The sequence below is a fragment of the Triturus cristatus genome, chromosome 8 (assembly GCF_964204655.1).
Source record: "Triturus cristatus chromosome 8, aTriCri1.1, whole genome shotgun sequence".
NCBI classification, from domain to species: domain Eukaryota; kingdom Metazoa; phylum Chordata; class Amphibia; order Caudata; family Salamandridae; genus Triturus; species Triturus cristatus.
This window is the reverse complement of record NC_140591.1, coordinates 837,393,894-837,411,546: the sequence shown is the minus strand read 5'-3', so window position 1 is coordinate 837,411,546 and position 17,653 is coordinate 837,393,894. Positions and strand designations below refer to the sequence as shown.

Here is a 17,653-nt window from a genome sequence, read left to right as displayed (position 1 = left end):
AATCTTGAACCTGAGTGTCATATAATAATTTAGAAAGTATTTTGTTGGGGGTGTAAGCAATGCCGAGACAAGATGGTGCCTGGAAGGCAAGCGGCCCACAAGAATGATACGGACAGACAGAGGATGCATAAACTTCTATTTGGCCTTCCTGATCAAAGCTAGAGAAATACTCTGGTGCAAGGGCAGGGAGCAGAGCTGTGGTGGTCATCTTGTGTTCTGCTGGATCACTCTGCAGAGTGTTAACAAGGCCATGTTCAATTGAAGAACAACCCCAGCAGCAGTAAGTTTACATTTACATTTAACTATGAGCTCCCCCTTAGTGGACCAAAGACGACCATGCTTTAATTTGCTGATGATATCCTTCTTGTTTCCAAGTCCCTTATGGTTCTACAGTCCCTTTTAAACAAATTTGCTGATTTATGCATCAGAAAGGCTTTAATAAATAATATGGTAATGTTAAACATAATGGTGTTTAGTCCACATAAATGTGTGAGAAGCAACTTCCCCGTAAACAACTCCAGACTGAAACATGTGGATGTGTTCCCCTTTTTCGGGATGAATTTGTCATCTCACATTTCTTGAAGACACAGGCCTCCAAAATGAGGCACTTCCTGAGACAAATGCCGGGAGTCACAGCCCCCTTTGCTTCATGTGTCCCTAGCATTAGGAGTACATCAAAACTAAAGACCTCGCAAACCTGCCTTGAGATTGAAGCACACTCATTTTCAGGTCGATGTACACATGTAATCTGAAAATGCTGCAATTCATAGTGCCAGAAAGCCTCTCTTTATGCAGCCGAATGTTGGGTGTCACTAAACCTTGACAAATCTGTCTGTATGTGATAAAGAGTTCATAGGTGACTTCCACCTGACTATCCAACACTTACTTTGTATCTAGATTTGGGGATCTAGATATCGTCTCAAGTGCCAAACTAAGACCCATCTTGTATTAAAGAACAGTCTGGGGCACACCGGAGCTCACCCCGGCCACGTTAGGGCTGCACTTGATGATATATATGGTCTTCCAGGTGGCACAGCCTTGGGGTGGTCTGGGTATGTCAGGAATATGGTGTTGCAAATTGGACTCTCACATTTTTGGGACCATCCCAACTTGATTACATGCAACAGTGCCTTAGATGTAAAGTCAGCATACTAATTGTGGTGTGCGGCTAAGAAGCTGTCCAATGTACAGAATGATAGACTGACTAAGGATTTTTTTCTGTACCAATGAATGCCTAAATGTGGATCTTTTTAGATGGCATAACTCCGGCCTTAGCAAAAACTCTGTATTTTTAAATTCAGTAAGGGAATCCTGCCCTTGAACCCTTTTATCTCTAAATGAGGCGCATCGTACTTCCCATTGCCTTGTTGTTAATTTTGTAACAGTGCTATTGAAGATGGGGTCGGTTTTTTATTCTTCTGTCCAGCATAAACTGCTCCAAGTTGCAAATGTTTGCTGCTCCCCTACTAAGAGCCACAAGTGTCCGAAACTTAAAATCTGCCCTGGGGACACTGAAAACCTCCACACAAAGTGAAATGATGACTATTTTGGCTAGTTACTTTTTCACTGCTTTGCTCTTCACGTGGCGGACTCTTGGCTCATGATGACCTTTATTGTTTTATTGTTCTATATTTTGTGTGTATTTATTATTGTATCTGTTTTATTTCTATTTGTTTTATGGGTTATTCCAGAAATATTATTTGACTGATTGACCAAAGAACCTAAAGGAACAATTTCCATCTTTAGTTGGCATTAATATAGACTCATACTGTCATACAATAGTAAGTCTACTCACATGCTGAAGGGATTTGAAAAGACTTTAATGACAACATCTCTCAAAAGAAGCCAGTTTTCGCTCCAGTGAAGGGACATGAGCATATCCTTATAAAGCACCCAACAAGTGAATCGTGAAAGGGCAGTGACTCCTACATTGCTATGTGGGTGATCTCAGCTTCATTTTTAGATACCAAAGGCAACAGCACATCAGAAGGGCTTAAAGCACAAAAAGGTGTGTAAGATTCAGAAAAGAGCTGAAGACAACAAGTCTTGACATGGTGGCAAAAAAGAGTGACAATCCCAACATTTTCACAAAGGAGGACTTGATGATATCCCTCTCTGAATGCCACCAAAAGATCTCTGGGACATTTACTTCTCAGATACAGTCTCCCAAAATAAAGATGATGGTTTTGATGGCAGACCTCAACGAGAAAAACCAGGCCACTGAAGAAAGGATCTTGGCCAAAGAAGAAGACTTAGTAGGTATGAGCCGGGATACGATTACTTGAAAGGCAGGTCACGCAGGGACAATACCAGATTCTGTAATGTAAGAGAGGCAGAGGGAGCTCACACAACAAAAATACTATACAGATTGATCGCACCTATCTTACACGAGGACCAACATTTTGTAATCCTGATTATGCAAGCACTTTGAGTTGTAGCTCCAAGAAAATCCTTGGAGTCTTAGCCTTGAGTTTTTTTGGGTGAAATTGGGGCTTCCCAGTTGAAGGACAATGTCATCAGAGAGATGGGAAATCGAAAAACTTCACATTCAGTGAAAGTGTAGTATCCCTGTGACAGGACCTATCATGAAGAATACTTAAGAAGCGTTGCACCCATCACCTGAGAACTTCACAGGAGACAAACCACAGAGATGGACTTTACTATTTAAATGTTGGTTTCAATCAGACTCTAAAACCTATATGAGTCACACTGTGGGAAAATGAAATGAAGCCCTAGTAATAAATGATGCCTCACAGTCCACAGCATCTCATGAAATGTAAGATGCAACAAAGAAACCAAAAGAGAATTGGGAGAGTCCCAGTTCACCAAGGAATTCCGTGCAGACAAATTGAAAGTAGAGACTGTAAGTATAGATGGCAAATTGACTGAGCTGAGTTAAAAGTTATACGTTTAGTTGCCTTCACAAGCATACAGTTTTCATTAAAATTGTAAGGGCCAACCACCTAAAGTGCAGAAATTAGGGAGCCGATGTGAGTGGATCTGGGGAGCATAGGCACTGGAAGTAGGGGAGCTAGGGGTGCTTTCTGCAGCACCACCAAAATAAACTTGCTGGAGTTCTGAAGGTAAATGAGCAATTAAGATGCCTTTACATTTTGTTTCTATCTTGTCACATTTGCTACGTGTGCAAAGACAGAGGTCAAATGTCAGGCTGTGTCTTCTGACAAATTGCAGCTTATTCTTTCAACATGGAGAGTGGGGTCTACTTTTCTTTCTCTGACCGCAAAGTTAGAGGATTTTGTAAAGCAAATGATCTGATAATCTTGTTGCAACAGAGGTGGTTGCTATTATAGTGTTGTTTGAGTTAGCAATGATTGAACACCTGTGGCTCCTGAAGGACTCTGTAGAACTGTGATGTAAGCATTAGAGCATACCAAATGAATGCAGGCTTAGAATGTTGAGTTCTCAGTTACATGCAGATAAATAAAGATGTGTTATACTAAGTTCCGTGTGTGACGTAGTCATTGGCAAGTACCCAGGCTGGGCAGGACGCTATAGGATGTCAGTGTTTTTATAACTTTTATAACACAACATTTAAATACCTGTGAGTGAACTAGATAAATATTTCACTACACATCATCAGTTAGGAAAGCACACATGTAATCCTGTAATTTTTGTTTTGTAATTCTGAAGTGTGATGAAAATAAAGAGATGATAGGATAAAGCAAACCAAGACACTTTACTTGGTGTTGTGCAAATGACAAACATTTGCTGAAACTATATTTCCACACATTATTTTGTATGCGCTAAATAGTTTTATCAGTAAAACTGCATGTCAGTGCCCATTTTTTGTCATTTTAAAGGAAAAAGTGTTTTTTGTAAAAGACAATGCACTACCACACCATGCTTCAGTAATATATTTGACAGTGAGCTCTAAAATGCACCACTGGCTACATATCACACCCTTACCACTCTCCTGCTGAACTGGCAATGCTCATTTTCTATTCTTGCTCTTTGTGTGTTGCTTGAATTTTTAACAATTTAAATGACTTTAGTGATGTAACATTGATGCTAGCACCCCCACTCCAAAAATTGTTAAAGCACCACTGCTGGGGAGCATGTTTGGTTACCATGCATTTTACCCAATGATGCATCTAATCCTATTCCAGGAGGGTTGTTTTCGAATTAGATATGTTAAGTCCTTCTTCTCAAGTTGGGATGTAGGAGGGAGGAAAGACAGGGTGCCCACCCTTGGAGCTTGTGGGTTGCGATGGTGGGACAATCATGCACTCTTTGCACATACCTTCCAGGAATTAGTAAAACAGCAAATAAAGGAGCTTTTATAGCCACACAGCTATGGAAAAGATAATAACCTGGAATGTTAAAGATTTCAATTCCCTCTTTGAAAGACAACATTTGGAGAGTAATAAAATGTAAACTTCCAGAAACAATCTACATCCAAGTAATCTAATTCCTTAAATAGGCTGTTTCAAGTTTGCTGAACATGCTCTATCCATAGCATATATTTGCTATAGCAGAGGCAAAAAGGAGTGGAGTTCTGATAATATTACATAAAGACATTGACTTTACAGTGAAAAAGAGCTGTATTAGACTCCAAGTGCACAAGTTTTTCCTACATAACAGAAGCTATGTGGGGGGGGGGAGGGGATAGCCATCTTAGCTACATACAAATGAAATGTAGGCCAGGAACATTTCCCCTTGAACTTGACTGACAAAGTAAAATAAGCTTGGGAAAACTAATATGGGTCGTAGACATTAATTTGTTGTCATAGCCCACATTAGGTGGTCACCCACAAGACAGATATCTTTAGGGAGCAATGCCAAGTAAAGTTGAAGCAAACTACAATAATAAGGACTACTAGACATATGGCCTGAATTGTACCACTTGAACAAGAATATACATACTTTTCACACGTTCATAGATCATACTCACAGTAGATACAGTAAAGTAGGTAAAGCTTGGTTTCCCAATTAATTCTGCAAGCCACTATTAGTACAAAGATGTGAGTGATAGCACTTTGAGCTCATACAACGCTTACATGGGAGGGTGACATGTTTGAGGCCTAACAAAATCGAAAGATGGAGATTTGATAAATCTCTTTTAATGAAGGTATCATGCTATACTTCGAAAATAATGACACAGTAAAATTCTCACCCAGCACCATATGGGATGCCTTTATGTCAGTTTTAGAGGTCAAGGCATAGCTGCACTGATAGAGAAAAAAGAAAATGGATTTTAACTAGACCAAAATTAAAAGCAGACCTAAAATTGGAAGAAACAAGGTATAAGTCTATGGGTTATTTTAGGTCGCTTACATCTCTAACGTCCGTGCGGGGCCAATTCAATCCTTTAGCAATGGAAAAGCCTGAAAAAACTCTCCTATGCTTGAAACAAACATTTTACAAAAAGACCAGCAAGTCTACACTTTAATAGCAAGGCATCTTAAAATGTCTGCGACTAAAAACAAAATTCCTAATGTTAAAATTTTCTAGGTCTTTGTCCAGCAGGGAGTGCAAGCAAAATGAGAAATCTTTACAGAATACAATAAGAACCTCTATGCTGCAGATTCCATAAACCGGGCAATTCAAATAGCCTTCCTATCTATCGTTCAGTGGCCCACATTACCTCCTTATATAAGTGAGGCCCTGTGTGCCCATAACACAGTGGCCAAAGAATCAGATTATATGTTTGGAGTCTAATAAAAACCCTAGGCCAAGAGGGGCTGATAAATACCTGTTTTTCCCACTTTTGATCTGTAACTATTCCAAAACTTGTAAAACTATTTAACTAATTTCCCCAATCTAGAACAGTTACACCATCAATAATGGAAGCAAATATTACCTGTTTCACAAAGCTGGCCGTCCTATGGATTCCTGTGCTGCGTGTAGGCCAACAGCTCTGTTGAACACGGACGCAAAGTTTTTTCATAAAAGTTTGGCTAATGGACCCCATATGTCCTACTTTTTCAACACTTTCAACAGCGTCAATTGGTCTTTAATGAGTCTAATGCATGATGTATTAGATTAGATTAGATATGAAGACATTCATAGAAGTCAAGTCCCTGACTGCTAAAATGATTTAATGATATTATGGCAGACAGATTTTATCTCACTAAAGTAGCAAGACAAGGGTGCTCCCTTTCTCCATTATTATTTTCTTTGGTGGTGAAACCACTGGTGGCCAGGATTAGGGACTGTGGGTAAATAAAATCCATGCCTTTTTGAGGGGACCTAAATTTAAAAAAAACTCTTCGTGGATGACATTCTACTAACAATGACAGAACCAGAATTGTCTATTTAAGCTGTGTTTTATGTTATAACAAAGTAGAGTGAAATCTCTGGGTTTAAGGTGAACCTGGAAAAATCTCAGTTGTTAGGCTTTGGGTTAAGTCAGACAGAAGCAACAAGTGGTCAAAATCTCATGGTGAAAGTGGGCAAAATACTTAGGCGTTTACATAACTCTAACTTTGGGGAAGTTGTATGCTACCAACAGTCCAAGACTCCTCTCTCTCATTAAGGCACACTTAGACAGTTGGCAAGTTCTGTTCATTTCATGGTTATGCAGGGTAGCCATTATGAAAATAAATGTGCTGCCCAGACTTCTGTCTTTATTTAAGGTTGATCACCAGGGTGCAATAAACTTCTTTATATGGCCTGGCAAGAAACCTAAAATGTTTAAAACATAACATAACATAAGTCTGTACTCTCAGCTGCAAGGAACTCAGGAAACTAGAACTACCCAATGCCACTCAGTATCACCAAGCAGCCCAGCTTTGACTCCATTTCAAATGCTCTTTCAGGGAGATTGAGAAGCATCCATACATATGCAGGAAGATCTACTGGACCGAGGTACATGGGATGTAGCATGGTTTCCCAGAACACATAGGCCACATGTGGGTTACATGTTAGTAATTCTTCATTTAACATTAGAAACCTAGGGTACAGTTACAACGGCCCAAGATATTTCATCCTTTTTTTCCCCGTTTACACCATTTTTCTCAAACCCCCAACTTTTCTCCGACACAACACTTGGGCTAATTTACCAAATGACACCAAGGGGGTTGTTTTATGCTGAGAGACCTACTTCCTAAAGGAGATATTGAACCCTTTAAGATATGCAAAATCTGTTTTGAATAGATCAATCAAAGCACATGCATTACTTTCAACTCTAACATTGACTCCATCCCACAGAGAATAATTACGAAAAACTGCTGACCATCTACACCTCCAAAAGAATTGGTTTCTAACATATACTCTGCTTTATTTGAAGTAAACCGCCTGACCAAATGGTCTTTTATGAAGAAATGGGGCATGACTCTAGGGGAAAACATTAATTTGCGCTACTGCCTAGAATCATGTAAGGGCATTTCCAAATGGAGTCCCAATATTCAGAGCAGATAAACACTGAATAAACATATGACCCTTTATTATATAACTCAAATGGTAGAAAAAGCTATGCATGCTTAAATAGGTGGGAAATGTTGGTGTAATTGAGGCAGGATGGAGGTGTGCTGCATATTTGGCAGTGTTGTCTAGTGCTGCAACTTTTTTGGGAAGGAAATTTTTATCCATATAAAAGGTGTCCTGGGGTATCAGGTGCTGCCGGTTCCAGCAGCACTGCTATTGGGGATGGAACCGACAACTTTCAAAGAGGTATACAATTCTGACTGGAGACTAATTGTAAACGTGATTGGTGGCAAAACAGCTAACTGCCCTAAAATAGAAGATGACATCTTCTCCAACTGTACATGAGTGGGTATCCAAGCTACGGTATTTGATTGTGACGAAAGATTGTTGTGGGATTTGTTTGATTTGGTGTGGTGGCTGGGGTGGGAATTTGAAAAGTTAAGGAAGCATTTGCTACAATATTTAAACAAGGGCTCACCAACTTTGGCTTGCCCTAGATCACTGTGTTCCTTGAGACTTGGAAATGACTATTAGGGAAGAAGTGTAAGATAGGCATGGTGACATGATGATATGATATAGTGAATTTGAAAAGCATTTAACTCTAACCTGGTTATTAATGAGTCTCTTACTACTGTGGATCTTCATAGCTCTCTGGGTGGGTGGGGTTGCCACTGAACAACATAAATTATGTACTTTACAAGGTGTAAAAAATGAAGGAGGCTTGTTTTTACTCCTGTTTTGGGTCCAATAAAGTTTCTTGTGGAAAATAAATATTTCAAAAAGAGGTCAAACATAAATCTAATATGCATGACTTCTATATGTTTAATAGCAGAAAACTGTTTAGCTGGGTTGAGTGTGCCCATATTAAACCAAGGAGTCAAGGAGTCAACCGTATCTTGCATTTGCTACAAAAACGTACATTAAAAGTGAAAACCTGAGAATAATATTTTGCCTGTTTGACCCAAGCAAGTCTTGCCAGAGTTTGAAACGTGAGGTAAATTGTGACCAGTAATTTGTGTGCAATATTTGATCAAAGAAAATATCCTACTTTCTTTGTCTCTGCCAGGCACTAAGAAACGACAGAATAATTATTTTAAAGCTCAGACTTGTCTTATATCGTACCTTTATATTTCTTAAGGGCACTCTTGAGTTGATTTAGGATATCATTTGGAATATTTCTATGCTTTTTGCCGTTTTGATGGTATCTTCCAAAGATTGGTTACATGGCAAGTGTTTTTGACTAATCTGATTATCTTTACACTGGCACACAAACTGGTCTCTAATTAACTGATCTGTGAAGGTGTCAAAATCAGTCTACAAAGAACCGTTCTGTATCTATCAACATCTTCATCCATTTTTGGTTTGCGTTTGAAAAACGTATGTCTAAGCATAATTACACTGGGTTGTTTTTCAAGCCTGTTCTGAAGCTTCTTTACCGCTTGCTGGTAGTCATCAAAACTTTCACCCTCATCTAACAACAAGACTGGTAAGTGCTTAAAAGTGAATCTTCCCTTAAAACCCAGTGGGTGGAAAAGCAGAAACTTTTTTCTCTCTGCCCTGATTCTGGAATAAGTTTCAAACGCATCAAACCAAATCGACCATCTGACTGGAGGATCGCCCGGTGTGTCTTGAAAAGATGGTGGTGGGGCTATCGAATGCAATATGACAATGAGCAAACAGAATATAAAAACTGTACAGTTTTAAAAAACAATATAGCAGACCCATAAACGCTTGATAAATGTGCAAACTTTAAAGACTACATGCCAAACTCCAAAAGTGTTCTTCACTCCATCTAGTTTCATACAACATGACGAATCGGTAGTCATTTAGTGATCTAAATCTGTTTCTTGTAGCGGGTTGCACTTAATAAATACTTTAATTAATTTATAAATTCAATTAATGCCAATAATTGTTAATGATGCAAAGTGTCACATATCCTCCTATAAAAGCCCAGCGACTGAGGTTTGCGCCCATACACATATTTCACTACTTATATCACATAGTTGCCCATTATATCATATCCAAATGTCTGCATATTATCTCTCCCAAAAGCAAACATCACTCTTTCAAGATAAATCTTTAATTTAGAAAAACAAAGGCAAAAAGGAGTATTAATTTAACATGTAAAAGCTTTTTCTACATGTTTACTTTGCCTTTAAGTTACTTCCACCAATAAAGTAGAGGTCCTCCTCACCCATACCATGTATATACCCAGAGTGCTGGTAATTTATGACATATGTAAAAATAAATTACATTTATCATTATAAATTTGTGTAAGGTAACTGAAACCATTCGTTCCTATTGGCTATTAAAAGTTACAAAAATACAAAAACAAAAAATTAAAAGAGGTTAAGAAAAATGTACTTACATAATTGAGCATACAATAGACCCAACATATCAACACACAATTCCCCCAAGCAATTAGTATTTAACATATCTACAACCAGCACAAAACCATACCACATTCTCACACTAGTGCCAAAACATGAAATTTCCATATTAGCACTCAACACTTGAGTAAATGACAAAATATGGGCGCATAGAATTTTACCTTGTCCATTAGTTCCTATCGGATCAATCATATGTGATGATATTTTCTCCTCCTCCCATGATGCAATAGTTATTTCCCTATCACCTTTACCATTGGTTAGTAGCTCCAAATTCACGATGACCCTCAAAATGGTGCTACTGTGATTTTGCAGACGTTCAATTCACTTACCGACAACAATGCGAAAGTATTTATTCTTATCAATACAGTGAGCTGCAGTAAGAACAAAATGTTGGTCCAGAATCGTTGCTCCACAAACTGTTTCGTTATTCTTGTTAACTAGTTGAGCCTATGAGGAAAATGAAATGGGAACAACATGACATAAATGAATGTGCTTTTCAGTTCCATGCAGTCACTTTCAATAGAATAAGATTGATGATTGAATGATTGATTGATTGATTGATTGATTAAGAAGTAAAAAATGATTTAGAATATGGACTTTGGTCTTTCTTTTGCTATTACTGTGCTTTCATTTCTAGTCCTTCACAGCAATGGTATCCAGACAGTGCTGCTTTGTAAGGTGGTTGTTACACCTTCTCAATTTCATGCATCTCTTCTGACAATATAATTCAAGTAGTATGATGTGAAACATCAGCAAACATTTGGTGAAAAATGCTGTGACTGCTTCCGGAGGGGTGTTTATTAAGTTCCAGTGTTAGAGAACAATGAGGGAAAATAATCCAAAGCTGGATATTTGAAACAGTACCATAACTCACTTTTCAAATGGGGATTTTTAAAAGTAAATTTTATGTTTTTAATGCTGTACTAAATTTTACACATCTTCGGTGCACAGCCTTTTGCCATGCGCTTTTGGCCTTTTAGCGCACAACAGGTACCCGACCATTGCTGCACACAGACTTCCTTGGTTGTTCACAGTGGCTTTTATTTACTTTTTTAAATGTCAATATTATTTTCCCATGTTTCCCTATTTTTTTCTTTTAGTGAAAAATCATGATTTATATGAAAATAGCACATTTCAATCAAAAATGTTGCCTTTTTTTTGCTGTTGATTAAATGGCTGTCACAGAATCACAATTGTTAATAAAATCGCGATTATAGCATCTTGAACCCATTTGTTGGTGGGGACTTCAATACATTTTCCCACCACTGTGGCTGCCCCCCAGCTATCACCATGGTTGAGTCCCTCTCATGCTGTTCCCTATTGCTGGGGATTTTTTTACAGTGCAAAAATCACAATTTTAAAGATGGATTAAGAAAAAAACCTAAACTACACAATCACATTTGAGAAAAAAATTCAAACGTGATGAACAGGTTTCACAATTTTTTGATTTACAATTTAAAATATCAGTGATACAAAAAAGTGTCAATCCCTTTAAGCTCATAGCCAACATTTTAAAGCACTTCTATCTCAAACACTACTGGATAGGTTTTCACTAAGCCAAGGAGAGCATACTTTCTGAGTGCAGTTATACTTTCATACCAAGTTTTGCATACATCTGTTCAGCGTTATGTGCTTTATGCAGAAGCACAATTTCCTATGGAAGCTAAAATGGGAAAAACAACTTTTTGACCCCACCCTAAACCTTTTTCTCCTGTGCAGATTTTCAGCAAAATAGGCATGCCTGACATTAGCTGACTTTAGCTAACTGCAAGTGAGTGCCAATTTTTGTGAAGATCTTTGGCACTGGGTCAAAAATTATAGGCAAATTAATTGTGCATTTTCAATAGAATTATTTATTAGTTAACATAAAAAATAATAATAAAACAATACACACACACACAAAAAGAGATTGAGAATACAGAGAACTTAACTGTGTAATATGGTCCTATATTGCCAATAAGTGGTCTGAAGACCAAATAAACCACAAGGCTGAAGACAGAGTTGTTTGTAAATTAATGTCTCCTGATCTCAGAGATGGCAGTATAGGATCATATAACACATATTACTCATGTATTTTTCATATTATGTGATTTATTAATTGATTTTAGTATCCTTTACAGTGATGTGGAGCTTTTGAGTGTCATCCTCAGTTTTATTTCTAGAATTTATTATTTGTCAGAGACTGCAGGTATGCCTGTCAATGTTTTGAGAAATGTGTGTTGTATGTTGGGTAATCGATAAAGTGCAATTTTTTTTAATGTGTATTCATGCAACATTGTGTACTATTATAAGTAAAATTTTAAATGAACAGCAGCATTGTAAGGAGATTTAAACATGTTATCTAAAATGTACCTTTTGTTTTGTAGTACATTGACACTACAGGGTAGATTTAACAAGACTGAAAATGGCAAAACATAGTGCAGTTTGCAAAAGTGTATTTAACCCCTTCTATGCTCATGACGGAACGATTCCGTCATGAGCATCGGTTGAGCTGTGCTCATGACGGAACCGTTCCGTCATGGCCCCGCCCGCGCTCGAACCCTTCAGCACCGCGGGGGAATCCGCGCAGCGCTGAAGGGGTTAACTTAGATCCAACATGCTTCTGCATTAACAATGTTTATTTTCACACATGGAGAGCATTTATTGGTGCATGCTTGTATCAAGGATTGGCCTGCAAGGATGAGTTTGTCATGTGTGCTGATTAATGCTTTGAAAATGAAGTTGACCCTGTGAATTAAGGTAATATTTTACAGTGTAGAACTCTTTTCTGTGAAATACTAGCAAAAATCAATAAACAGGTTAACTCATAGAGTCAATGCCTTACGATAACAAAGGAGGCACCCGGACTCTGGAGATGTTCATATAAGTGTACTTATTTTCTTTTCAATTACCGGACTGATGCAGTTTGGCCATACATTAGCCTTGATCACGAAACCTTACCATATTGGATTGTTGCAGTTAAAAACATGTGTTGTTGTCACAGAACCACATGTCAAATATGTCAAAATACTTCACAATTATGTATTACAGTTCATATCATACTATGGTACTTATTACTAGTAAGGCAGTCCCAAGACCGTCATACCGTCGGTGGCATCCAACCGCCTACTCCTCGGTGGTCCGAAAGCCCGATTATGAGCAGGATCTTGGATACCGCGGTGACAGTGGTGGGGAAAGCAGCGGGTGCTGAATATGACCTGCCTTTCTGCCGACCTTTTCATGGTGGGGACCCTGCCAAGTAAAGGTTGGCGGAAAAAAAGGGAAGAGGCTCCAAACAGGGCCCTCGGGCATTATATCTCATTGGGCATTGTGGCTAAGGGTGCATGTAGTGCCCGCCTATGCCTGCACAGTGTTGCTCACACTGTGTGCCATGTATGACATGGTGCATGGCAACAGTGCACGTACACAACAGTGCAGGCTCTGCAGTGCGGCACCATTGCCTTCAGGCTCTCACTGTGAACTTAAGCATCCCTCTGCTGGCACACCACCAGCCCAACGGTAAACTCCAAATGCTGTGGTTGCGATGCTTCCAGCTTGGTGGCGTTATCCCGACTGCGGACACTGCAGCCTGGTGGTCCAACCGCCAAGGTAGTAACCCAGCGTAATTGCAAGTGGCGCAAGGATTATTTCCGTTAGGCATCTATCCTTTCGGATAAATTGACCAACAGAGGGTACCCCAAACACCTGGTCAAAAGGGCTCTCAAACGTGCATGGTATAGTCACAGGGAGGTAATCTTGGCACCGTCTATCAAACGCATCAACACACGTATCCCTTTTGTCTCAACCTACAGCCCTTCCAGCAACAAGGTTGGAAAAATAATTTTAAAAAACTGGACATTGCTTCGTACTTTTCCGCATTTCTCGGATCCCCCTTTGCTATCATACAAAAGGGGTGACAACCTGTCGGACAAATTGGTTCATGCCATCACATGGCCCTCTATGGAAAGACGTGACCAATCTGTAACAGCCATGTGGGGCCTTCCGCCCGTAATAGGCCACTTTAAATGCCAGAACTGTAATGTCTGTGACCTTACCAGTAACACCAAAGTCTTTGTCACTACTGATTGCACATATCAACTCAAACAATTCTCGGATTGTCGCACCAACAATGTTTCTTTATGCGATCCGTTGTCCTTGTAACTTACTATACATAGGTCAGACCACACAGATGGTAAAACAACGCATTTCACAACACAAGAGCCGCATTAGATGCAACGTCACTACCGCCCCCTTGGTAGTACATTATAAAGAACATAACCACTCCGAGACAGACATGACATGGCAGGTCATTGACCGCCCCCTACTACCCATCCGGGGCGGAAATCTCCAACTTCTACTGGACAAATGTGAATGTAGATGGATCACACGCTGTAATTCTGTGTCACATGGCCTGAATTCGCTTTATGAGTGGAACACAGTTATTACCAATGCATAGTATCCATCCCCCGCTGTTTTAAGTCCATAGGTATATTTCCCCTCACACTTGATCGCCCCTTTCATCTATTGCTGATCAATAGACTCACTGGTTGCTTTACCAATACCTTGGCAACCGCCTTTACCTGGTGTACAGCTATGTGTTTATCTTTAACCTTTACATTACTGTACTTCACCCCTAGGTATTGCTATATTCTCTTAATTTGCAAGTGATGTATTCAATTTTTCTCCTTATTTTTGTCCGTAATTTAATCGTTTTTACAGGTTGATTCATTGCGATGTTACGTTTTTCATGTCCTTCTCATATATAATTTTGCATGAATGTCTAACTAAAGTTTGATTCTTTGTAATTTTAGCCTTGCCTTGCTAGTAATATATACTATACTTGGAACGTTCCTTAATGTTTTTTCCTTCTTCTTAATTTGACCGTGATCTTCCAATTGTACACATTTATTGCAAGTTACATTATTCACGAATTTCATGCCCTTCTTATGTTTGGTGTAATGTCTCTTCACAGCTTTATTCATTGTAATTTTAGCCTTGCCTTGCTAGTAAGTAATATACACTATGCTTGGAACGTTCCTTAATGTTTTTTCCTTCTTCTTAATTTGACCGTGATCTTCCAATTGTACAGATTTATTGCAAGTTACATTATTCACGAATTTCATGCCCTTCATATGTTTGGTGTAATGTCTTTACAGCTTTATTCATTGTAATTTTAGACTTTCAATGTCCTATACTTTTACTTCTCTATACCGATCTCAGTGCTTGCCTTCGGCCATTTTCCTAAGTGCCGCTCCACTTCACACGTACCCCCGGGGCACCCACACCGCTATTTCCCTTTCTAGTTCCCCCCCCCCCCCCCCGTTGCACGTACTGGAGCCGCCCACACTCGGTCACATGATACTGCCGGCACCAACTTCATTCAGTTCCGCCGCACAGAACGCCTGAGACGCTTCATTCGTCCCACGACCCCGGACTGATCCCGGCTCTGAGCTCTGGATTGCTGTACAATTCCCCACACAGACTCCACTCCATTCGGTCCTTTAACCTACATTCCGGGTAAGCACCTCACTCTTCGTTGTCCGGCGCTATTGACCTCCCACATGGTGACTGCGCTGCACCTACTCATACTCCTTACCCCACCCCACCTAGCGATGACTTAGCCCTTTTCTTCTTTCTTTTTACTTTCAGAGTGCTGCCAAGTAGGACGCACGCTCTAGCTCCCCACCACTTTCACCATACTGGTAAGATCGTGACGCTCCTCCATTATTTGTTTTCTCCATGGGCCCAATTTAATATGTAATTCGTCCCACTCTCTCTTTTTTCTCGGGCCAGACAGCAACCAAGTTACCATACTACTATTACCCTGACGTTACTGCGCCCCCGTCAATTATTTTCCTCAGACCTTCATCGTCCCTTGTCTTCAGGTATCCTTACACCCACCTTTCCATGTTTTCTCTGCCTCAATTTGCTTCCTTGGGTCCCACGACCAATCTTTTTCCTTTTCCTTTCCTCCTGTTCTCATAGAAGTACCTCATGAATCGTGTAACCATAGTCCTGATGATGACCTCAAGCTAAAGAGGTCGAAACGCCGTCGACTCCACAACGCCAATTGCGGTATTGAAAAGGGTCATTCACAAATAATGAAATTATGTTTGTGACTGTAAATTCCTTTGTAAATACTTTTGTTTGACCCCCATTTTTTAAATGTCCTTCGCCGTTCCACGTTGTTGCCTATACACTTATGTCACTGCGCCGTTCACTCACCACAACACCCCCAGTGCACATATGGTTATTATGGTTACTGTAATTTAGTTGTATTTTCGTGCTTCTATCTACAAATAACAACCCTTCATCCTGCTCTTGGTCTCCCTTGTCCCTTCCTGTGCTATATGATTAAGTCTCATGCTTAACGGTTCCCTTACATGATTTTCCAGTTGAGACGCTGTCTTATTGTTACTAAGGTAGTAATCAGGGCATATATCAGACTTATACATGTTATAATCCCATCATATATTCCAATCATTTTATTTGTTGACTTTTTTTGTTTGATATGTTTGTTGATTTTCACATGGTTGAAAATTTACAAAGGCACTTAGGTAAAGCGTACATACCATTGAAGTACTAACATAGTGGTGTTACATAGCCCCAAAACAAGGAGGATTACAGTGTATGCACTTCAATACTATACATCAGTAATACAGTGGTGCAGCAACTCAATACTCAGATCAATTCAAATATGCAGTTTATGTTCCTGATAGTGCTCTGCTACAGCAGCCCCATATTACGATGTAATCCAAAAAGGAAGTATAATGCACATAAAGGCATGATGTCCTGTGATTGTGTAAACACCAATTTCAAACTTTAAAATATACAACTCCGACATGTAATATCAACTAAAAAAGGGGTAAAATCCATGTCTGTGTGCATATTTAAAAGTTTTCCGAACTGTCAAACATTAACATCAACTGACTCCCAGCTTACTAACCCCATAACAACTCTCCCTGGACAGTTAATACTGATATGTGGTATTTTGCAAGTCTCACATGTCTCTGCTCGTCACAGCTACCCACTCATGCTACTTTAAATTAAACACAATACAAAGAGAATCCCAATGTTATGTTTCTAGATCTTCCTTTCCCAGCCCTACACTGAGTCTGATTCCTGAGGCATGTCTGATTGTGGATCAGAGCATACTGCACCTTGGAAGGATATGAGAATCGTGTTCCAGTTGTCTCATATAGGAAACTTACGTAGCCCCAGAGTATCCTCTCTACGGAGGGAAACACCCTTGGCTCCGACCCAGTTAAGAAGAGAGTGGGTTCATGCTATCAGGGACGGTGGGCCATTGGATTTCCAGCATCTCGTTATGAGTGGCTTAGCCACAATGAGGCCCACATCTAAAAACCTATTTGTGGCTCTGTGGTTTTTGTCTCGCGTATACATCCTCAATATGCATGTTTCCCAGGTATTTAATATGGGTCTGTCTGTGCATTTCGATAGCGGTTGCACCACCCCCTTCCAGTAATGCTTCCACCCAGGCATGAGGCCAGCATATGTATAATGCCAGCATCTTGCTGAGAGCATTGAGCACAACTCATATCACGTCTGTGAAAATAGTGGTTGATTTTCTCTGGGGTTATATATGCTCTGTGTACGATGTATAATTGTATCAGTCTGACTCTGACGTTGCGCGGGATATGCGTGGGACCTGCTAATATAGTATTCCATTCTTCCGTCGTGCACGGGCGACCGAGATCCATCTCCCATCTTGCACGTAAAGGAGTCAGGTCCACTACTGTATGGAGGTGTGTCACGACTTGTAGTGTTGTAACCGGTTCTGGCGAGATGGAGAGATTCTCGACTTCTGTTCTTGAGGGTTCTGGTCTGTCTGAGGTAAGGGTGACCATAGCCATGGTGCTGCAAACAAGGAAAAAGGC

At 39.8% G+C, this 17,653-nt stretch overlaps 1 protein-coding gene across 1 annotated transcript in view; it reads right to left on the bottom strand.

Annotated features, from left to right (window-relative positions):
- LOC146805146 (coagulation factor X-like) overlaps positions 1-17,653 on the bottom strand; it is a 466,750-nt gene that overhangs the window by 55,597 nt on the left and 393,500 nt on the right. Inside the window, exon 7 of the mRNA XM_085622321.1 lies at positions 10,106-10,223. Within this exon, the coding sequence (XP_085478447.1) occupies positions 10,106-10,223 (118 nt within the window). The remainder of the gene's footprint in view (positions 1-10,105; positions 10,224-17,653) is intronic.